The 24,041-nt window shown below is 35.5% G+C and overlaps 2 protein-coding genes across 4 annotated transcripts in view; one reads left to right on the top strand and one right to left on the bottom strand.

Moving 5' to 3' along the window:
- LOC101793706 (guanine nucleotide-binding protein subunit alpha-14) overlaps window positions 1–10,212 on the top strand; it is a 73,144-nt gene extending 62,932 nt beyond the window's left edge. For both annotated transcript variants that reach the window (XM_027446489.3, XM_038170120.2), the window contains 5 exons: window positions 4,270–4,424; window positions 6,155–6,283; window positions 6,898–7,027; window positions 8,727–8,880; window positions 9,882–10,212. In XM_027446489.3, coding sequence (XP_027302290.3) covers window positions 4,270–4,424; window positions 6,155–6,283; window positions 6,898–7,027; window positions 8,727–8,880; window positions 9,882–10,072 — 759 coding nt within the window. In that variant the 3' untranslated portion in view covers window positions 10,073–10,212. The remainder of the gene's footprint in view (window positions 1–4,269; window positions 4,425–6,154; window positions 6,284–6,897; window positions 7,028–8,726; window positions 8,881–9,881) is intronic.
- Window positions 10,213–17,485: 7,273 nt separating this feature from the next.
- Window positions 17,486–24,041, bottom strand: part of VPS13A (vacuolar protein sorting 13 homolog A) — a 125,054-nt gene continuing 118,498 nt past the window's right edge. Inside the window, exons 70-72 of one of the 2 annotated variants that reach the window (XM_038170117.2) lie at window positions 23,352–23,475; window positions 20,612–20,686; window positions 17,486–18,512 (exon numbers count right to left, since the gene is read on the bottom strand). In XM_038170117.2, the coding sequence (XP_038026045.1) occupies window positions 18,462–18,512; window positions 20,612–20,686; window positions 23,352–23,475 (250 nt within the window). In that variant the 3' untranslated portion in view covers window positions 17,486–18,461. The remainder of the gene's footprint in view (window positions 18,513–20,611; window positions 20,687–23,351; window positions 23,476–24,041) is intronic. The other variant, XM_072031723.1, reaches the window with a different exon arrangement.

Raw genomic sequence — 24,041 nt, 5'->3', positions numbered from 1 at the left:
TTCCCAGCCTTTCTTTGCTTACTGCTAGCTAGTATACTGTTTACTGTTGCTGCTATTATCATAGGTGAATTAATAATGATGGAAAAAAAATAAAAAGAAACAAAAAAACACCTTACTACAGACAACGGGTGCAGACCAAATAGGTTCAGGAAGCAATACTCAATAAAAGCTTATGGTAAGTGTTTTATGCACAACCAGGATGGTATTAATTCACTAGTTTAATGCTTTAATGTGCAAAAAATTATCTTCAACTCAATTTATTGTTCCTATCTAGATATCCAGACTATGACCAGGTACCCTTTCGTATCAATAGAACAATGCATTACTAAATCTGAATAATGAGAGACTGCAGAATAAGCAAAATTTGTTTATCTTTAGACTGCAGTGTCCAATTCTAAATATTTCAGTTATAAATTTTTCTTGCTCTTTTAATCTTTCTTAATTTTCTTCCAAAGTGTTCTTTCACTTGGAAATTGAAGCCAACCCAGCTTTAAAAATGCACTTAACTTTTGTCTCTTTCTTTGGTGGTTCTTACAATACTGCGACAACAGCAGTAGCGTATACATTTTATGTACCATTCAGCCAGTTGTTAGCTTCTCCTTAGTTTTAAGGGTAATTTGTTGATGTTCAGTTTCTCTTGTATCCAAATATGCAAACAAAGCTGTCATAGGTGATTGTGAGCTAATTTTAGAAACATCCCTGTGTTCATCAGTAATTATTTTTAATAATAGAGATATGAAATAACATACCTCAAACAGGGGAGCTGTGTTTTACACTACTTGTACAAAGCTACTTGTATTTCAGCAAAACTTAATAAACAGTAGCCTTTCTGGTACTGAGAGACTGACTGCTTTAAGTGTTTGGACTTGTCTTTGGTTTCATTTTAGAGAATGTTCAACACCAACGATCCAACAGAATTTGAAATTCAGATAACTTCTCAGTAAAACTTAATATGTTATTTGTTAATCAACAACTTCTACTAGAACTATATATAGCCTGGCAATAGAAGCTTCCTGTACCCATTGTGGTCAAATATAAAACCTCTTTTTTTTTTTTTTTTTCTTTTCTGTTTTATGATTTCTCATTTTGTTTCTTTAGAAATAAACACACCCTATTCATTAAGTCAAATTAGATGATGAATATGTTAAAAAAAAAAAAAGATGAAAATGAATACAAACATGGTTCTAGTAAAACACAGTGACTTCCAAAATACATTGTATTATTTTGCAAAAAAAATGCAAATTTATTCTGCAAAATTTACATTATGCTGCAAAATTGTCCATTCAATTTATGGGCTTACACATAGCATGGAAAAGAGGCAAGTACATAATTGCATATTCCTATGTATTCTGTAAGGAGGGAAATCCATATTTCAGGGGCACTGTACAAGTGATTAGAGATATAACATATGCTATTTTCAGTGATACTAACTTCCTATTCTTGTAATGTAACTTAAACACCTTAAAGTGCCTAAATAACTCTTGATAAAAACTGCCTTTGGATAGCACTATACACCCCTAAGTGGGTGTCCTTGTTACTTTCCAATACTGAATACTCGTTTTCTTTCCATTCCTGTGATCCTCTATTTTCTGTGAAGAAACAGCTATACGTCTTTCTTTGGAAACTTTTGTACCTTGTTTTGCCCACCAAATGAGGAAGGATCCAGGGTGTGAAAGTGAGGTCAGCATAAAACATAAAATCTTAGTAAAATAAGAGCTTCATTATTTCTCTCAGCACTTGTTAAATAAATAATTCCTGTCTTCACCACTGGAAAAGCATTTGGGAAATGCTTTCAGTATTTATTGCTCCAAACCAGACCACTTTTCTTAGAAAGCATTTAAAGGGAATAATAATCTAGGTTATGGGTGAAGAAGCAAGTATGTATCTAAATTTGGCCATTACAATCACAAAATATTTTGCTGTCTTCTCCCCCCCCCAAGTCTGGAGATTTAGAGCCTCCAAATAGAAGCTTTTCTGAAATAATCAGTTTTATGCGTTACATGTAACAGCTCAAAATAAAATTTATTTATGTATCTAAGAAATGGCAATTGCTATTTGTGGTATTACCTATTTCTTATCGGGCAAAGATTTGTTGCTTTATAATACTGTACCCACTCAGCTGGCATTTGTGCATGTTTCTTTGGCACTTCCACAAATGATGAGAAAACGACTTTTACCCAGTTAAATTACTGTGTGAAGTCAAAAAGAAACATGCAAGACCTCTCCAGATAATTTTGTTCCTCTCCAGTATACCTTTTTGAAGAACACAGATTAAAAATTTAATGTTGATACTGTGCTTGTTATGCATTTTCTATTGGCCTTTCAATGCAGGATTAAGTTGGATTTCCAGTCAAAAGTAATTTGATAGATTTTTAAAAGGCTAATAGATTTTTTGATATTCTAAACAGCTTAGACACAGGTTTTGAGTGGATTTGCCAGATAATTTTTCCACTTTTTTTATGCACAGTTTCTCTCCATGATCATAATAAGGCTTGTTTTTTTGTTTAATGAAACTAGTCACCTATTTCTGTTGTATCCAATACTCCTTATCTTTTTTTTTTTTTTTTCCACCTGTATTCTTTTTCTCTGTCCATGCCACACCATCTAAAAGCAGAGATCTGTTAAAAAAAAAAAAAAAAAAAAGAAAATCAGTCTGAAGTAAGGCAACTGCAGGATAGGGATTTTGAACATAAACAATACTTTTTCTGTCACTTTTGCTGTTCCTTCTTACACCATATTTAGAGAGCATAATGTGCTATTCGTATTTTAATTAAGGATGAATTCTGGAATGTATTTGTTGCTTGTATTTCATTAAAAAAAAATAAAAATCCATGCCAATAACTGATATTGTTAACATGTGTTTGTGCTGTTTTGCATTTCCCCTCTTTGTTCCTTGATTTAGTCTGTAATGACTGTGTATTTGTTTTGTTTTCTTTCCTTTTCTTCTCATGTTAGTAAGTCCTATCTTTCCTTTCTGAGAACCACCTACTGCTCATGCCATGCAGTTTATTTTCACAATGTTTCTTGGGTTAGCTTCTTACTGGTAAGTGAGAATTCTATAAATTTCCACTCTAGCTTTGGAAGAAAATAAAACTATACTTCTAGCATAAATCCAAGTTGCAGAGAAGGTTTTAAAATATGACCTTGTCTGCTTGTAACAATGAAGCTGACTTGCTGGCAAAATCCCATTATAAAGTTTCATATTTAAACTACTTCAGTGGTATGCTGTTGGCGATAACAGAAGATGCTTTTTAAAATGTAAACTTAGAAAGTGTGGACAACATTTAATAATTCTTTTTTGGAATTCCTGGTAGTGGAACTCAACAACAGAAAAATAAAAGTTTGGAGTCTGGTACATAAAATAGTTTGGTATGCAGTGTTACTATCTGTGGATTTCCCTAGCTTAAATAAGAGATAGGGAAGAAATTTTATTTCATTTTTAAAGAGAATGTACATTAAAGTCTTGATGACAGCTAGGAATGTATTGGAAAAAGTGTTAAAAAAATGAATTTGCAGTAACCAACCTGTTATGTTCAAAACACAAAATAATTTATTTCAATACTAAATGCATTTTAGAACAATACTTTTTAAGAGCTCTAAAGGTATTAGCAAACATCTGTATGTAACCCACTAAGTATTAATAGAGAAAGATAAATTCTTTGACATATTCTTCTATGTTCCTTAAAAGCAAGACATATGTTTTTCTTTGCAGTACCTCTAACAATTAACAGCAGAGAGCAATTAAAAATCATTTATTTCCACAGAGTAACACCTTGCCTGTATCTAAATGAGATAGGTGTGAAACAGAAGATGCCTTGCAGGAATTTGATGTCTGCTTGATGATTTTTTACACGTAGTTAGCCTCTGCTCTGTCCAGAAACAACAGTATCTATACTAAAAAAAAAATATCTAGACACTTAGAAAAGTTACAACTGTTACAAATTGGTATTAAAATTTACTGAATTTTAGAATGGTAAGTTTAGAGTTCCTCCTGGCCTCAGTAAAAGTCCCCTTTCAAAAAATAAATAAATAAATCACAACTGAGTGACGGTAAGTGAGATTAACTTGGTCAAGACATTCAGTAGCAGTCATTTGACTTCAAAAGTTCAATACATTCAAAGACTGAAACTGTTTTCTTTCTCCTAGATTCCTTGTTGATGCTCAGTCTCATCAATGGAAATGTTTATTATAAAGACAGGGGAGAGTGCATTCTGCATGCTGGCAGTTAGCAATACTCTTTCACAATAGTGTAATTGTTTAATTAATTAGGAGAGTGCTCAGATGATCAGAGAAGTGGAAGTGGATAAAGTGACAGTGTTGGAAATAAAGCAAGTTGAAGCAATCAAGAATCTCTGGAAGGACCCAGGAATTCAAGAGTGTTATGACCGACGGAGGGAGTACCAGCTCTCAGACTCTGCTAAATAGTAAGTACACTACCTAATGACAATTAGACTTAATGTAGTTAATAAAGAGAGAGATTTACTCTGATTTTATTATCTGTACCTGTGTCTCTGCTGGCCTGTGATAAACAGAAGATTTTAAGCAGAAGTGATGAAACAAACTAATCTGAGGTTTTCTGAGGATGCCAGAACTATTATCCCTCCCAATTCTGAGGTCAGTGCAGCTGGTACATAACTGAGTTTCCCATGGGAGAAATCACGCAAAACAGCTGTACTAAATACATTAACAACAAGCGGGCAGGTCAGAAAGCTCATAATTACACAAAAAATATTAGGGTATAAATAAGAATGAGAATTTTATAAAAAAAAACTTCTCCCCTATTTTTCCTGGAATTATGAAAAATTATTGCTTTAAGAAAACAGAAAAAATAAATGTATGTTTCTGCAAGGTTGAAAAGCAGCAAAGTTATATTTCAGCAAGGAACATTCATATGGGGCATTTATGGTAAACTTTGATTCAAAATGGTTACACTTGGGCAATCTGCTTTTGTGTGTTAAACCTTATTCCTAACAGATGTTTGTCTGCTTTGTTTTTAACTTATTAGAGAAGGGTGCTACTTAGCAGTCTGTCTATTCTAGCCTCATTTTCTAAGAAATTAACCAAAATGGAAAACTAGTTTTACTTTAAATTTCATTAAATCTTTATTTTACTGTTAATTGCAGTTAAGATCTCAATTAAGCATCTCAATAGCATTTTGTTACTTTGCTGGACACTTTTCTCATTCTAAAGAGAAAACTTAAAAAAGTGCTAACATTTTAGTGTGAGCATTTTTTATTTTGGTGCTCAAATGTGAGAGATGACTGGGCAGCAAGAAGAGAGTACACTGACATTCGTCTTCTGTCACCAAAAAGAAAGAGGGAGAATTAGTGCTCAAATAAAGGAAGGTTTGTGCTACAAACACATGGAATGATTTGGAATACAATTTACAGTTTTTATAGGCCATGGTAGCATTCAGGGTGATCTAATGTTGCTTTCTAGTGGTGGGAAGATAGATTGCAGACAGGGATACCAGGCATCAGTTCTTTGTGTCTGACTTGCTCACATGCCACTCATTTATTTAGGTACAGGAATGTCTTCCTAGAATTTAATTCCAGCTATGTGTGAAAAGCACAAGAGCCTTGTGAAACTAGGGAGGGCAATTATGACCCCAGCAGAAGAGAAACTAAATGCATCAACTTTTACATTAAAATTTGTAAGATGGAAGCATTCATGCTTGCAGTGCTTTCCATTAATTATTCTTCTGAATTTTGTCCAGCACACTTTCACATTCACATGAAATATTAGCATCACAGATAAAATGCTAGGGGATAGGAGGAATGTTGTTTAGCATTATAGCTAGGATTGATATATGTGTTCAAATCTTAATGATCATATTTACTTTGAGGTAGAAACAAAGATTATACAAATAAAGTTAATAATTTTGGGTATAGGCCAATTGTCCATAGAATATTCGAGCATTCTCTCTTTTAACTAGTATTATTCTGTCTGAAACATACATGTAAGTGTCAGGTAAGTAAAGGTTTTTGTTTTATGCCAGCAACAATTGCTCTTATGCCACACACCAGTGAATTTTTGTTCAGCTGCATTTGTGGGAACATTTCTCTGATCACTGATCAGTCTGGTTTTGCATCTCTGTATGATTAATTTATGGAAGTGCATTAATCTTGTTTATGTTGTATACCTAACTTTTCAGTTATTTTACTGACATCGATCGTATCGCTATGCCCTCATTTGTGCCAACTCAGCAAGACATTCTTAGAGTCAGAGTGCCAACTACAGGAATTATTGAGTATCCTTTTGATTTAGAAAATATTATATTTAGGTAAGACTGCCTGTCAAATGATTCAGTATACAATTACAAAAGTAGTTGCTGAAACTTTACTTCCAAGATCTTTTAAGCTTTTGTATTCAATTGGTATTTTATTTTCAGCACTTGATCCAAATCACTATGCATTTTGAACTATTACTTTAATCGAAAAGTCTGGAATGAGGGGGGTGGTACTTGTAATAAGATATGAGTGTAATTCATACCTGAATGTATTTAATTTTGATCATTGAATAGAGATGTGACTACACTGTTTTTGGGGGGGAGCAAGAGGGATTTTGGAGTGTATGTGGATACAAAATGGACCATGTTTTGGTATTTTTATTGAAATTTATTTAAACCTATTTAATTTTCTACCAACACAGAATAAAACAGCATTGTGTTTGTATTGTGCCTCACATGGCATGTATGCTTTATGTACTTACAGTGAAGTGCAGTGAAATTTGTGGCACTTCAGCTAGAATTTAAATATTAAACAGAACAAATAATATTAAGATAGACCTTCATGGTTCAAGCATAACTTAGGTAGGTGCGCTATTATAAGGTCTTTAGATATATTTAAAGTATGTTATGGAAACGACTAAAATGTCGACTGTATTTTTCTTTAACAGGATGGTGGATGTAGGTGGCCAAAGGTCAGAAAGAAGGAAGTGGATTCATTGTTTTGAAAGTGTTACTTCCATCATTTTCTTAGTTGCATTAAGTGAATACGATCAAGTCTTGGCAGAATGTGACAATGAGGTAAGGAGTGGGGATATCTAAATTATGTACAGAAAAAGGTGTGTGCCTTTGTAAGAAAGACGGCATTTACATGTCTTTCATAAAAGCATTTGAAAATATTAGGACTACATTTGTGACTGCTCGATCTGCTTCCTGGGTTGTATTAAATTAACAGCCTACCTGAAAAAAAGAAGAAACTAATTTAAAAACATGATTTAAACCATGCCTCAGGATGTATAAAAATTAATATTAACAATATCTCTAAGCAAGTAAAACTACCTCAATCATTTGTAATCAGCTGTGGGTTTTATTTATTTATTTAAGACCCTGACACTTCAGAATTAACCTGTACCCAAATTACAGAGAATAGAGACAATAATTTGAAATTTACCTCCTTGCTAGGGTTAAGTAATGTTAGTTGGGTTCTTCTGTCTGTTTTAGAATGCCATCATCATCATCATCAGTGGCCAGATGTGGCAGAAAAGGATGCAAAAAAAGAAAATACTAGACAGTTTGGGAGAAAAGCACATAGATGGAATTGCATTATTTTTGATAATAGTTGCTTTCCATCTTGAAAGTTAGAGCATTACTTAAAATGTTGTCCAGATACTCTTAATACCATTTGATCTCTAAGGTGCCAAAGCCCTTACCAGATAGTTTTCTCAAGATCTGTTTGAACTGTGAAAAGCAAACCTAACTTCACTTGCTGCAGTGTCACAACATGTATTGTAGTTTAGAATGAGTCTTCAAAGTTTTCTGTCATCTTTTGATGAACGAACATAGGTAACTGTAAGTAATATTTTTACTTCTACTGTCTCAGATATTCTGTTATGTTTATTTTGGACAGTAGTCTATGTGGTAAATATAGGTAAATGCTTATAGGTAAATATTTCCATCACAAATTTGTGTTCAGAAATGTCAACCAGCAATCTCCAATTGTGTTGTTCTTGATATCTTTCTTGAAATGAACAACATGACCAGACTTTATTACTAATATAGAGGAATACCTATGCTCTTGTTCTTTAACTATGTTACAATGCAGAATCAAATGATATCCTGAGTGGGAAGGTACCCACAAGGATCATCGAGTCCAACTCCTGGTTCCACACAAAACCACAATAAAATCAGACCATGTGTCTGAGAGCGTTGCCCAAACACTTCTTGAACTCTGGCAGGCTCAGTGCAATGACCTCTGCCCTGGGGAGCCTGTCCCAGTGCCCGACCACCCTCTGGGTGAAGAACCTTTTCCTGATACCCAGTCCGAACCTCCCCTGTCAGCTCCATGACAACCCCATGCCATTTCCTCCCTTCTGCGCCCTATCACTGTCCCTAGAGAGAAACCATCAAGATCACAGATCAGATACAGCCTGCTTCAATACTCACTTGTAAAGTCATGAAAGGCTTTCATTTAGCAGTTCATAACTGCTCACCAATTCACACAAAAACTCAAAAAAAAAAAAAAATTATCAAGGCTTACCTTGATTTCATGCTCTTCATAGGTGGGGATCCAAAACCCAGTAAACAAATAGTAATAATAAACCAGTGAATTGCAGTTGCACTTTATAAAGGTTGTATATACACAGACACACATATATACTATAAAATAGCTTTTAAAAAAACAAAAAAAAACAAAAAAACACCTTTATGATCTCTGTCTGATGTGATTTGTATATGCTACTCTTCAGAGAGTGTAACTTCAAATTCATTTTTGTTCCTACAGAATCGAATGGAAGAAAGCAAGGCCTTATTTAAAACTATCATTACATATCCCTGGTTTCTGAATTCTTCAGTGATTTTATTTTTAAATAAAAAAGATCTTCTAGAAGAGAAAATCATGTATTCTGATCTAATTAGTTACTTTCCAGAATACACGGGTAAGCATTTATTCCAGACTGTGTTCACAAACATAAAAGCATAAGCACAAACATAAAATTAAATCAGCTTTTCCTCATTAAATGTAGCAGGGAAAGTGGAATTATTCAGTATACTTCATATCTTTGCTTTTCTACCCTATCATTTCGAATACAATCTTAAGTTACTCAGTTTTACAGTTGCTTTTTAATTTTTTTTTGTGTTAACTGAACCATTGCCGATGGGTTCTTAAGACATTTCTTGCAGCTATTCCGTTACCATTTGTATGGCACTGTCATTATTAAGTTATCAGATGCACCTTTTCCACCTATATTTAATTTCAAGAGACAGGGGAAACCTGGGTAATATGGTTATTAATCCAACTCCACAGTATAATTTTACATTTATTATAACTAAAGTTCAAAGTTAAAAAACAGTCTGAATAACTTTCCTTAACAAACATTACTGATAATTAAAGTACCCAAAAGAATGAAGAAAATAACCACAGATATACTCCATAACTTAATACAGTATTATATTTTACAAGACATCCTTGAACTAATTTAGAAAGGAGTGGCAATGATTTCACAGCTACAGAGGAAGCACAGATACCCTTCTTGGCTAAAGAGAGACCTGTTTACTACATGTGTTTTATAAAATTTCTCTCATGGTTTTTAGGATAATACAACAGTGTAGCAAACTATTAAAAGGGGCTGGGTAATTTCAGTTGTGTAGGACATTACAATAAATTTCTTTGAACTGTAATATTTACTTACAAAAACAAAAAACAAAAACAAAACAAACAAACAAACAAACAAAAAAAAAGCACGTTATAGTAAACAGTGTTACAGCATCTTTTGCCCCACTAACATGTGAATAAGAAAATTCCAAAAAGGGGAGTATGCCTTTATAGCATTTACAGCATATTTAAACATGAAGTTAGGATGTTCATATACTGTCATATTTCTTTCCTGACCAACATAGTTTTCAACTGTTTAAAAGCACCAATTGTGTTTCTGACTAGGACCTAAACAAGATGTCAAAGCTGCCAGAGACTTCATTTTGAAGCTGTATCAGGATCAGAACCCCGACAAGGAGAAAGTAATTTACTCCCACTTCACTTGTGCCACAGACACAGAAAATATTCGTTTTGTCTTTGCTGCTGTCAAGGACACGATCCTGCAACTCAACCTGAGGGAGTTCAATCTGGTTTAAATTAAAAGCGTGCTTGTATGAGTGTGATTTACTCATAGCACAGCCTGTACTGATTAAAAAAAAAAAAAAAAAAAAAATGGTGTCTTTTAAATACCATTTACAGAAATGAGAAGAGGGTTTTATATTTACTGCAGTATGGATTAGGAGAACTTTAAGGACTGAGTTTCAACATTTACTTCGTAAACTATACATTTAAAAATCTCTTTTCATATTTTCCATACTAGCTCTGCCTGTGAGTTAATTTGTGACAGCTGTGGGAATTAAGAACATTTAAAAGAATGTTTGTAACTACATTGCTGCCCAAGTGGTATTTTCCTAAAATTTTTTCTTTAAACTTACCATTTTCAATCATATACAAAACTTCAAATCAGTGATGCCTTCAGTGATGCCTTAAAGATGACAAGTTGGTGTTGTTTTAAAGTGCTAGATATTTTTTAATTCTTGTTCTGAACGCAACATGGTCAAAATACTGGGTTAAATGTGTTACACTTTTTAGAAGCATGTTTTGGTAGCATTAATATGCCAAACCCATGGCATGTTCTAGGAAGCATTACAAAAGATTAATTATTGTGGATTTTTTCATATTGTGGATTTTTCCTTTTACTGCATTTCTGTTCAAATGCTCAACAATAATAGTATACCATTCACAGTTAAAGAATGACAGACTTGGATCTTGCAGGTAAGCCATGGAGTTTGCTCTTTTCTTATGAGAAAAAGTTTTTCTTAAGCAGCAAGACATTTAGTAAATGTTCTCAGGATTCACTGCCACAGGAACTGGAAGGTTATCCACACAGCTGCCTGTGGATAATCTAGTCCTTAAGTTCCTCCAAGTCAGTAAAGTAACTTGCATTATTAACTTGCTTTTTACACTTTTCATTTTCCCATTATTGAGTTTCACAGGTAGTTTTGCATGGATTAGAAACCAGTAAAACCTCTCCTCCAAAAGACTTCCAGCCATTACATGATCTCTGCACTGTCCATCTACAAACTTCTCCAGTAATGATGCCAGGATCACTAATACTCAATCAATTCTTATTCATCTGATTAAAAATTCTCAGACCAGCAGTGTCTGAAGACGTTAGGCAGACCAACCCCAGCAATTTTGAAAACCCTTTTTACCCATTGCAAAACCTCATGGTAGTAATTGGCATTTAATTAACTAGTAACACCAATAAAGGGATTGTTTTAGTTAAACTGCTGGTTACTAGCATTAATTCAGCTCCAAAGACATGCCAAGGTTCTCTTGTATATAAATGAATGACAATACCATTTTTCCAAGCAGTATTATAGCAACGGTTCTTAATATCAACATGAAATAGTGATTTCCATACATCACAGAAAGATTAAAAATTATTTGATTTGCAACATAACATATCTGTGTATTGAGCTGGATTAATAGCCCTCACAGATCACTCCTGTGAAAAGCACACCCTGACCTTTCACTGTCCATAAAAGATGTTTACTGATTCACAAATTCAACAGCACAGGTACCTTTTGCCTAACAGTACAGATAAAGTATGTCCAGAGCTCTTTTTGGTTCTTAATGAGAAAACAGCCTGTAACATTTAATTCATTTGTTCTTTATTTAGTGTTGGAACAAGCTGCAGAAGACTGTTCTTAACAATGTTTTACAGTTTTGCCCATACTGCTATATGGCAATAATCAGCACTGAGGGAACAGTGCAGAAATGAGGTGCTGCAGGATACAGTACTACTAGTCAAACTAGAAAAGACCAAGGAGGAGCAACAGAAAGTCCAGCATACAGCAGCAAGACTCTGCACTTATCTTCTGCATTCCCAACAGGTTATCCCTACCCTCTCCCAAAAATATTAACATTACAATTCTTCCAATGGTAATTTCCAATTTCAATTCTCTGCTAAACACTCTTGCTCAAAGAAAACAAAACAAAACAACAAAAAGTTACTTCAGAACTTCCAAATACATAGAAACAGAAATATGAACTTTTTCTAGGGAAGCAGAGTTGATGAAGGAAAGCATAAAGTACCCAAGTGCTTGAACTTCTTGATCCAATTTTGAGCTCTGTAGGAACTCCTGGGAAAACATCTACTTGAACTCTCAGCACTTTCATATCTGAGTAAAGATTTTCTGGCTATTTGAAGAGTACCTTCATGCCAGGAATCTGGGAGTCAGGCTTTTCTGGAGAACAAGCACTGCAGATGGTGAGACAGTTACCATTCTACAGGACCCATATAAGCTTTTCTGTAATACCTCACAATCAACACTTTAAAACATTTGTAAAGTCACTTTCCAAGACACGCTTCTGCACGTAATTCTCTACGTGTTTGATACGCAAAGTGAAAATCCATAAAGATTAAAAAAAAAAAAGAGATCCAACAAAATGAAAATTGAGTTGTTCTCACTTTTTGCCTATTAGTGTCCTAGTTTGCCATACTTATTCCAGTAGTCACATTTGCTTCAACTATTGATATATTGCTCAGGGGATGATGAGTTAACAAGAATGAATGACAATGGACATTCTTTTACTCCTTGTAGGAGAAGACTTAACAGGGAATTCACTGCTCCTTTAAAGTATTACAGGAATATTTTGAATTATTGTTCCAGATTTGCCCTGGAAAAAATAAAAACCTCTTTATAAAAATCCTGTGTCTGCTCTAAATGGAAATTTAGATACTCACATCCTACCCACTGTCACATAAGCAAAAATCGTGGCTCTAGATGATGAGCTCCTAGATGATGCATATATATACTGACCATAAAATTCTTAAGTAAGACACTGGTAATAACAGTCAAATCTTAAATGGGCAATAAATTTATAGGCAGGAAAACCTAAGCATAAGACATTCAAGAATAGCATCAACAAAATATGTTGATTTGCATTTCAAGATAAGATGATGATTAATGCAAGTTTTCTGAATGAAAAGTATTCTTTGAAAAATTTTGACATGCTTCACAAGACAAGCATAATACACATAAAAATCAAGTCAGAAACAGACTTTGCATTGCATCAGAAAAAATCGCAAATACATGGTGCATATTAGCAGTATTTTTCACCAACAGTTCCTACATGTAATAAACAGGTTTTTCTAAAATGCATGGACCCAATGCTTTAAGTAAAAGTAAAAAACAAAAACAAACAAACAAACAAAAAACCCACAAGCTTTTCCACTGTTTTGAACTAATTTCAGAAATAATACGCACACTACAGTAAGATGGACAGCTCCATCACCCTGGCTGTTTTTAGTAACTTTAAACTAAAAGCTTTTTAGTAAAATCAAACCTTAAACCCATCCTCTGTAGTTTTAGATTAACTGATCAACATTAAAAGGGTAATTAATTGTTAGAGACTTGACACACACATATCCTTAGCTCCTGAGAGGTGAATGTTTCATTGATACTGGACACAATGATACTCCTTCAGTTTTTGCTGCACTTTCAGTAAGGATTAGTCACTACAGAATCAACAGAGCAGGATCATAGAATGGTCTGGGTTGAAAAGGACCTTAAACATCACCTCATTCCAACTCACTGTCAGGTGGCAGGGACACCTCCCACCAGACCAGGTTGCCCAAAGCCCCATCCAGCCTGGCCTTGAACACTTCCGAGGATGGGGTATCCACAGCTTCTCTGGGCAACTGATGCCAGGGCCTCACCACTCTCTGAGTAAAGAATTTCCTCCTCATATCTAATCTAAATCTAACCTCTTTTAGTATAAAGCCATTCCCCCTTGTCCTGTCACTATACTCCCTGACAGAGTCCCTCACCTGCTTTCCCTTAGGCTTCCTTTACATATTGGAAGGATGCTGTAAGGTCTCCCCAGAGCCTTCTTTTCTCCAGGCTGAACAATCCCAGCTCCCTCAGCCTGTTTTTACAACAAAGATACTCCAGCCCTCTGATCATCCTCATGGATCTCCTCATGTCTTAACAGCTTCATGTCCTCACACAGTCTTAACAGGTTCATGTCCTCCTTGTGTTGGGGGCCCCATAGCTGAATGCAGTGCTCCAGGTGGGGTCTCATTAGAGCAGAGCAGAGGGAAATAATCACCTCCATTGACCTGCTGGCTACGCTTCCTTTGATGCAGCCTAGGATATGGCTGGCTTTCTGGGCTGCAAGTGCTCATTGTTGGATCATGTTGATCTTCTCATCAACCAACATCCCCAGTCTCCAGGGCTGCTCTCAATCAATTCTCTGCCCAGCCTGTATTTGTGCTGGGGATTGCCCCAGCCCAGATGCAGACCTTGCGCTTGGCCTTATTGAATCTCATGAGGTTCACATAGGCCCACCTCTTAAGCCTGTCCAGGTCTCTTCCCTCCAGCGCATCAACCGCACCACTCAGCTTGGTGTCATTGGCAAACTTGCTGAGGGTGCACTGGATCTCACTGTTCATGTCACCAACAAAGATGTTAAACAACTCTGGTCTCAATACCAACCCCTGAGGAACACCACTCATCCCTGGTCTCCACGTGGATATCAAGCTGTTGACCACAACTCTTTGAGTATAACCACCCAGCCACTTCCTTACCCACCAAGTGTTCCATCCATCAAATACTTGTGTCCCCAATTTAGAGACAAGGATGTCATGAGGGACAGTGCCAAATGCTTTGTACAAGTCCAGGTAGATGTCAGTTGCTCTTCCCCTCTGCACCAATGCTGTAACCCTATTGTAGAAGGAAGACTTTAATCTTAGGAAAAAAAAAAAAAAAAAAGTATGGTAGAATTGTATGACCTGCTGAAGAAATGCTGCAGACTCTTGCCTCGTACAATACTTACATGGCTCCAAGCAATGCAATCTTTAGATTGTTCTTTTCTGGAATTCAGATGTGAAAAGCTCAAGAAGGGTAAGAAAAATCTGAATAGCTTCCAGAATAATCTAATTCTTGAGGCTAATACAAGATCAGGAAATACATACAAATCAGACATAATATAAATTTAAACATAGTATGGAAATATTTACAAACAAGCCACAAGACTGAACAATCCTATTAAAGTATGGGACATTTATTGAAACTGTTTTACATCAGCAGAATAATTAGAAAACTGAGGGTTTGAACTTGATATTCAGGACTGTGCTGTGTTAAATTTTAACTACCATTACATAGCAGTAGTATTCTTGTGTTGACTAGTTTATGGTATTTAATGTTATTTGAGGATATATTTACTAAAATAACTCAAAAGGAACAAAATATTTTAGTGATTTTTGATATGTGAGTGTATTTTTTGAAATGGTACAGATAAGAAATAGTTAATGGCATGTGAACATAATTTTTTGGAAAAAAAAAAAAGATGATTTCATAAGAAGCTGGTGATTTGGCAATGCCACCTATGTTTTTTCAATGTATCAAGATAAAAAGATTACACCAGAGGGAAATGATATACATATAAATCTAGTAAATAAAACTGTCCTTACAAAGGTAAAGACTAATGTCTGTATTGCTGCAACAGAAGCTTGACCCCGTGTTCTCAGAGACGGGATTTGACTTCATTTGTCAATTTCTACTCACCAAATTTTGAATAAGTGTCGCTTGTAAATAAATGAAAAACAAAAACACACAACCATTAATGCAACATATATGGAAAAAAAACAATAATCAAATTCCAGTCAAATAAAGTTCAGTTTTACTTTATTGTCAGTGGGGAGGAGACTCTGCGGTGGGCTGGGGGGGAAGCAGGGCAGAGGGTGGAAATGAAAGAGCCATGCCATGCAAAGCCATGCAGAAAAGAAGGAAAAAAAAAAAAAAAAAAAAGGTGCAAACAGAGTTGTTTTAGCAATGTACCCTGCATATTTTAGAACACTGCATAATCCGGTCACCTGCACCCAGCAGTACTTCTCATCACCATCTTCAATTCTAATTTTGGTTATTCCTTTCAGAGAGGAAATTCTAACCAGTAATAAGCTACTACTGGGAATCTAAATGACATTTTTTAAAGGATTTATGTTTAGGTAACATTTGCCCAGAATAGAAATCATTTTCCAACACAGGCCCTAGTATATTTTAGGCACTACATTGCACAGATTTAGCTGTCTAGATTTTTACTTTTGTTGAAATTCCCTTGTATAATTGCATATAAATATTCAATAAAAAATAATATATCTGCTCTACTTTCTTGTTGAAAAAAATGAAATATGGAATGAGGCACACCAGAGCGGACATTTAAAATAATTTTCAGCAATCCATTAAGGTACACAACAGCATAATTCTGAATATCTTTCTCCTCTTTCCAAGTCGATTTACAGTTAAAACAGAGACAACTCATATCTACTGAGAAATGGCAAAATTGATTCATGACTGTATGGAGAAAGCATATGGAAAAAGCACAGGAAAAAGATACCATTTACTGACTAGAAAAAATGGAGCTACAGAAAATCATGTTGTCATTACAAGCTGAGACGAGGCGGGAGGTGGTGAAACGTCCCACATTGACTTTCAAACATTTTGGATGCAGATCAGACCAGCACACTTCCACTGTTCTAGTTTTCATGTTAACACTTCTAGTCAGCACAGGAGCTCAAAATAATTTATACTTCATAGCAAAATTGAAACTTTGGGGGAATTGTTTTGTTTTCCAAAAACATAAGCTTAACCACAGACACACATATTTAAAATTTAAAATAAATTAAACAACATTAATGATTAAATTGCTCAAATACAGAAGAGACGGTTGAGGTTTGACAATCAGGAGTTTGTTGGCAAAATAAATAAATTGAACTAAATAAATTGAACTATCATGCCTATGATTAAGTGTGATTGATTTAAAAAATATACAGATGTGGAATGTTATTCAGTGCACCTGATGACAGTACTACCTAAGGCAAAGTATTCTATTATTTTTGCATGGCTATAACCTGAGTTAATACTTTTGGTATCTGTGGTATAAACAAGCTGAGTTAACAGTCATTGTCATAGTTCAGATTTCACATATAACCTTTTGATTCACTTTATAATTTATGGGAAAAACTACAAAATCATCTGTATTTTGTAAACAACTAACTGGTTACTCAACACCTAAGACAAGACTTACAGTGAATTAAGGAACTGCAATTGCAGGTTAGCATGCTAGTCATTCTAGATTTTACAATAATGCAACAACTTAGATCTCAGAAGCACCACTGGCAGTGTCAGAATAATTAAATCCCACGGATATATGCATTCCAAACAATTGTTTGGAAAGAGTATTTTGGCAGTAGATACTGACTATATATACCAGAAATTCTGAAGACTTTGATTTGGGAATTTATGGAAACCTTTACCTAAGACTGCATTGTTTCCTGTACTTTTTACATCAACCGCAGTAATCAGCCACTCAACAATATTATGACTAACACATCTAAGAAGTAAGTAGTATCACACAGCTTCAGGCTCTCCCGATTAAAGTTCTAATGTCTGGATATGAAACAAAAATGTTCCATTAAGTAAAAAGAGTTGAAAAACACAACTGTGAAATACTGTATTTATTATTTAATATAAATCTGACTTTATTTGCCACTTGCTTAGCACACAATATCCAAGGCATATATTTGGTATGCAACAGTGCCCTTATAACCTCAAAACTTCCTTCTTCAGTTGGAAATCTGTTAATAACTTTTATTTAGAATAATAAGCTTTAATTCATATTTCTAGTGCAGACATATATTAATTATCCCCATTGTAAGTTTTTGTAAACTGTTATATTTTCTTTGAATAATGATAAAGGTGCTGCGACATTTCCTTGAGTAGGATATAAAAAAGTTTACACTAAAAGTGATATTGTAATGTAAATGCATCGTGACCTGGTCTATTCATTTACAAAAAGAAAATAATATTTGGTAACTATGCAGCCCCTCCTGTGATCATCTAAATTAGGCTTTTCTGGTGAACAGATGCCTTCTTAGAATTTGAGTTGTAAGACTAGTGATGATTAAGTTAACATTTCCTTCAAAAGAAACTTGAACTTCAACACAGCCTCAAGTTGTAAGAAAAAGAAGACAGAAACTAAATATTGATTTTCAGAATCAAAGCCAAAAGATTTGCTCTGAATAGTACCAAAATAATTATTTCAGAATTCAGCTTCAGTGCCAAATGTAATGGTAAAACAAATTCATTTAAAACTGTATTTTGAAAAAAAATAATAAAATATATGTTTAAGTAAAATGAAATCTATTAAGTAAAAAAAAAAAATATCCAAGAAGCTGAAACTTGGCAAATTTTTTGATCACTGGAGTTTTTTCTTTAAACTTAATAGCAGCTGCTTTTGTGATGTATCTGTAGACTGGTGTGACCACAAATAATTTCATCAATCCACCCCTGCACTACCCACCATCTTTTTTTTTTTTTTTTCAACTTTGTAGTTACTATGCATATAATTCTACTTGTAAAGGAAACTAGAAGGTAGATGTTCAGCATTCTTCATATCTTGGTGCTTCTAAATTCATTATGATTTTGGCTGATTCTCTCTTACTTCTTCCAGTTTAGAAAGGATCCACTGTGTGAAAGGAAAAGGAAATAATGAAAATGTATCCTTAAGTAAAAATCACGTAGAGCAGCTGCAAATATGATTGGGATGGCCACACAATTCACTACCTGCTCCCTCCCCAAGTTTTAACACAGTACTTAAAATTCTACTGTAGATTAAAAATGCCTGATTTTCTCACAGGAAAATGGAGGCATTGAAGTACCAATATCTGACATGACGACACTGAATACCACAACTAGTTAAGCTGCCTAGGTTGATAGTTCAGTTTCCTGGACTACATTTCAATGAATAATACTTTATAAAATTAAATGAAATCATTATTTCATGCACATTATTATTAACCCTCTGCATTAGTCTACAACTCTAGATGCATCTAGTCCCAGATGACACTATAAAACTAAGGATAACAGAAGACAATCGACAAGAATTTCTTGTAGCAATGTGATAATACAGTTATTTATAGGAAAAAAAAAAAAAAAGCTTTTTCTCAACTATATTCAGTTTCTTTTCATGAATTTTGAATTCTCGTATTTTCTGAACACAGAAGAGAAATGTGGCACTTCTCACAGATGCAGAACTCTAGGACACTAGACTAAGACTCTGAGAACTCTGGAAACTCTAGAACTCTAGGACTCCAGACTAGGGCGCTACAGTGTCCTCTAGACTGAAAAGGGGAGTGAAGTGACCTCATACTCCTTACTGTGAAGGGTCCAGTTTCATTTTTACTTTTCCTAAAATGCTTGCCTTCGTGTCTTCACTCTATACACAAGCACAAACGCAACATTTGTAGAAGTAAGCTGTAGGCTAGACAACCCAGAAGGAACTCTCAAAGACACCATACTTTCAGTAGGACAGTCCCTAAGAACCTGACAGCATTTTTGATGAAACTTTAAAGTATTCCTTCACTAAGATGTAAGTACAGTCTGTACCAAGTCTATCTGACAAGGACCTTTTACCCCCTCACATCTGCATTCCTGTTGGTTTTGTGTGTGAGGTGCTTGGACCTTTCTGAAAAATAAGCAAACCAACATTTAATGAAAAGTATACATTTTTTTCTTGCTTTCTTTTCCTTGCTTAAGCACTTATAGTATGCATAACATAATTCACGGTCCATGGTGCTGCTTAAAAAAATAAAATAAAAAATGGAGCTCAGCACCTCCATAGAGTACAAGAGAAGTAAAAGTCAGCAATGGGCTCTCAAACACCTTGATAGTATTTGTGATTCTTTTTGAGCTAAGAGCCAAAAGGTATCACTCAGCTGCAGTTGTAAACTATCCTTGCCAAAAAAAAAAAAAAGCATCTTAAACTGTTGAGTAGATGCAGGAGGTGTGCATATATACAAGATTAATTTATTCTTTGTGAAAATAATGATTCATGCCAATTAAAAATATGACAGAATTTAGCAACTTTGCTAACTCATAGTGCTGGTAGCAGACCTGAACCAGGTTGCAGTGAAAATAATGTCAAAATGAAGAGATCATATAGAACATATCTAATTATTATAACATCAAATAATCTATTTGATTCTCTATTAATACTTTCCTCATTCTTAAGCTCTGGGGGTAGTTTACAAATATTGTTCTATTAAATTTTACTATTTTAATTCATATTCTCGATTGCTTACTTTCATTAGTAGAACTATCACATCAGCTGTCTGACAATTATAAGTCCAAAGATAAAAGTAAGGATAAGTTTGGTGTTTAGATTGAGAATTTCTGAAATTCAGTATCAATAGATCATTGCTCTTTCCATCTGTTTAAGGGCTGAATCAACAACCATTATGCTTGTAGATGTAGTCAGATTTATAAACTAAGATTTATCAGAGACACTAGGGAGATGTTATGCATTATCTGGATGAGAACTTTAACAACCGTAAGAAAGTGGAAGGAGCCGGTATTTCACACTGTAAACACAAGCTCTGAAGAGCTGCTGGGTCTGAAACACAATCTCAGTTGATGTCTCAGTTAGGAGAGATCATGTCCAATGGGACAGAGTACTAAGTATGAGTATGAAATATTTTATTTTCCACACTCAAGGTTAAGATTTTTTTTTTCCACTTTTTAAGCCAAATGCAACACAGGATAATTGTAACAATATTTTGATTTTACCTTAGCATCCTCTGGAGTTTTAAAATTAATAATTTTTCCAAATTCTTTGGCATGGAACACAGACTTTACTCGTTCCTAAAAAAAATAAAATGTAATTAGGTAATTGTAGAGTTAATTTCTTCAAACTTCATGTGTAAGAATTTATTTACCATTACGGCAGCTATGGTTCAGAGAGCACCAAACATCATGTACCCATCAAACTAATCTGAGTATGTTCACATCACACACACCCTGAGAAACATCATTTTCTGCCTGAAAACACAGTGGACTTAACACTCCAACAGTAACAAACTTCCTTCTATACCATGGAGTTGCTGGAGACTGGCCTGTAAAAATAAGTAGGAATGGAATGCAAATAATGGAGTACGGCATAACAAAATTCAGTACCCTATGAAGGAGGATCTTTTTATCCTCCTTCAAGTTATTACCCAGGTTGGCATTCTACTGCTACTGATTTTGCAAGCAGTGGTCCTAGATACTGAAAATAACAATCTAGGCTTCAGAAATAAAACATGGACAGTGATATGCAAAATACACTTTTCAACCACAGATTTCAATGAAGAACATACTGCAGATATTTGAATGACCCTGAAATATTGGATAAAGATGTGTTATTCGGCGTTGTTTGAAATGGTAGAAACTAAGAATTACGGTAGGATTTCACCCTGCAAATGTTAATTTGCAGTCAGAAATCCAGTTTGGAGTATTCCAAAACAAAGTGGCTCTGCATTTCATGCTCTGCAATAGAAACAAATAATCTGAGTGAAATACTGAATCACTTGTTCTTTGCAGGTAAAACATCCGGACTATCCTGACACCCAAGATTCAACGATTACACATGCGAAACTTAATAAAACAGAAACAAACCAAATCCCTGACAGCTAAATTTGTTGATTCAAATTATTTTCAGTTACCATCTCAACAGGAATTCAAGATATATATATATATATATATATATATATATTTTAAGGAATATTGCCTCTGTTTCAGTCATCAGTGCTCATCTCTTCTCCTTATTCTCCTTTCACCATTTACCAGGGAAGGTTTTGTTTTGTTTGTTTTAATGAAATTCACAACTGAGAGCAACATTCTTCAACTTGAATTGGAAAGGATAAGCACTTGTCATCGTGGTTTTTAAGAAGACATTAACACCTTATTGTATTGTTGATTAACTTAATTAACAAATAATTAACAAATGGAGGAAAAAATCCTGTAAGCATAGCACATGAAGATGGATTGGTTTGACATATTTGAATCTTTGGGAAGGTAATAGGGAAGAATTCCACGTATTGGCATGAGTGCTAGAGTGTGCAATAATATTCTCCAACCTTCTGAGAAAGTTGTGCTCTATCACTGTAGTAGGTTTACGTGGCAAGGTCTTGGTAGTGGAGGGGTTGTGGGGGGCTACAGGGGTGGCCTTTGTGAGAGCAATCCAGAAGCTGACCCTTGTTACGTAAGGACCAGTTTCAGATGGCTCCAAAGGGACTCACTACTGCCCAGAGCTGAGCCAATAAGCAACGTTGTTTGTGCCTCTGGGAGATCAGATTTAAGAAAGGGAAAAAAAAAATGCTGGGCAACAGCAGCTGGGAGAGTGAGGAGTGAGAACCAGCCCTGCAGCCCCCCAGGTGAGTGCGGCAGGAGGGCAGGAGGTGCTCCAGGCGGGCAGCAGCAGTTCCCCTGCGGGCTGTGCAGGGAGAGGCCCCTGGTGGAGCAGGCTGTCCCCCTGCAGCCCATGGGTCCCACATGGAGCAGATCTCCACGCTGCAGCCTCCCCATGGGTGGAGGAGCCGCTGGTGGAGCAGGTGGATGTGGCCTGGAGGAGGCTGCGGCCCATGGAGAGCCCCCGCAGGAGCAGGCCCCAGGCCAGACCTGCAGCCAATGGAGAAGGGACCACACAAGAGCAGGGGATCTGGTGGGAGATTCTGCCCATGGGGGACCTGTGCAGGAGCAGTTTGCTCCTGAAGGATGGAGGAGGCACCCCATGGTATTAACCCCTATTTTGAGCAGTTCTTGAGGAGCTGCAGCCTGTGGGAAGCCCAAGCAGAATCAGCTTGGGAAGGACGGCATCAGCTGGGAGGGACCCCACGTGGAGAGACTGCCTCACATGGCAGAGAGTGACCATGAAGGAGTGGCAGCAGTGAAGTGCTACAGACTGACCAGAATCCCCATCCCCCTTTCCCCTGCACTGTTTGGGGTGAGGAAGTGAAAGAGGGCGGATGGGGGGGAAGGTGTTTTTAGTTTGTTTTCTTTGTTTCTCACTTCTCTAGCTTGTTAGTAATATGCAACAAATCTTACTCATCTCCCTATGCTGAGTCTGTTTTGCCCATGATGAGAATTACTGAGCGATCTCTCCATCCTTATCTCAACCCTTCAGACCTTTTCATTGTATTTTCTCCCCCCTTCCCTTTGAGGAGGGGAAGTAAGAGAGCAGTTGTGGTGGAGCTCAGCTGCCCACCTGAGTAAAACCACTGCGATCACCATTTTCCAAAGTATGAAATTTGGAAATTTCAGACAAACTGGTGCATACCAACATAAAATCCCTAGGACTCAAGGAATAATCAAACAACCAGTTTAGCATTCTGCTTAAAACAGTCAGAAGCTAGTAACATGAGGAGTTCCCAATGCCAAATTCAACTCCCTTCTATCTATAAGTACATCTCAACTAGAAGACAGATCAGGAGTTTGAAGTTCATTATAAAAGATCACAAAAAGAGAACAAAACACGATCAGGTTAATATACCTTTGCTTCAATGCGTAATCTTCTGCCATCAACAATGAATGGATCTTTAGTAAACTCATCATAAGTGTATTGCCATTCACATGTCAACTGTCCAAATGTCCCTTTTGTCACAAATAAGACACCACTAGACAAAAGAAAAAATTTATAATTTAAAAATCGATGTAAAAATACATAAGTTATCAATTTACACTAGATCTAGTGAAGCCATACATTGTTTCAATACAGTTCCCGTCTAATTATATATAACAACTGTACAGCATGCTTTCTGAAAGTCTGAATTTTGAATGTCCTCTTACTTAAAATATTGTTTCATAGCAAGAGCATAACAGTATTTATAGCTGTGTTTCTAAATAATGTTGTAAAGACTTTTTATTTATGAAGGATGACTGATACTCATTAGACGTTATTGATTCTCCACTCCTTTATCATCCATTTTCCTTTAAAGTGCTAACTGAAGTGAATCCCAGTTTTATTGACTTTAACCTAACCAAATTTAAAAATACATCTTAGTTACAGAAACCCAACATTCTTTTTTCTCCTTAAATAGCGAAATTAACCTATTAACCTACTTCTGTGATGAAAAATGCTGCTATTAAATAAGATAATTATAAGCACACTAGACATGACTTCATCATTATTGTATCTGCATATGTAAGGATAGACACATCAAAGCCTAGTTACTGATCAAGA

The sequence above is a fragment of the Anas platyrhynchos genome, chromosome Z (genome assembly GCF_047663525.1).
Source record: "Anas platyrhynchos isolate ZD024472 breed Pekin duck chromosome Z, IASCAAS_PekinDuck_T2T, whole genome shotgun sequence".
Taxonomy (NCBI): Eukaryota; Metazoa; Chordata; class Aves; order Anseriformes; family Anatidae; genus Anas; species Anas platyrhynchos.
The sequence above is the reverse complement of the archived record's forward strand: the minus strand, read 5'-3'. Positions and strand labels throughout refer to the sequence as shown.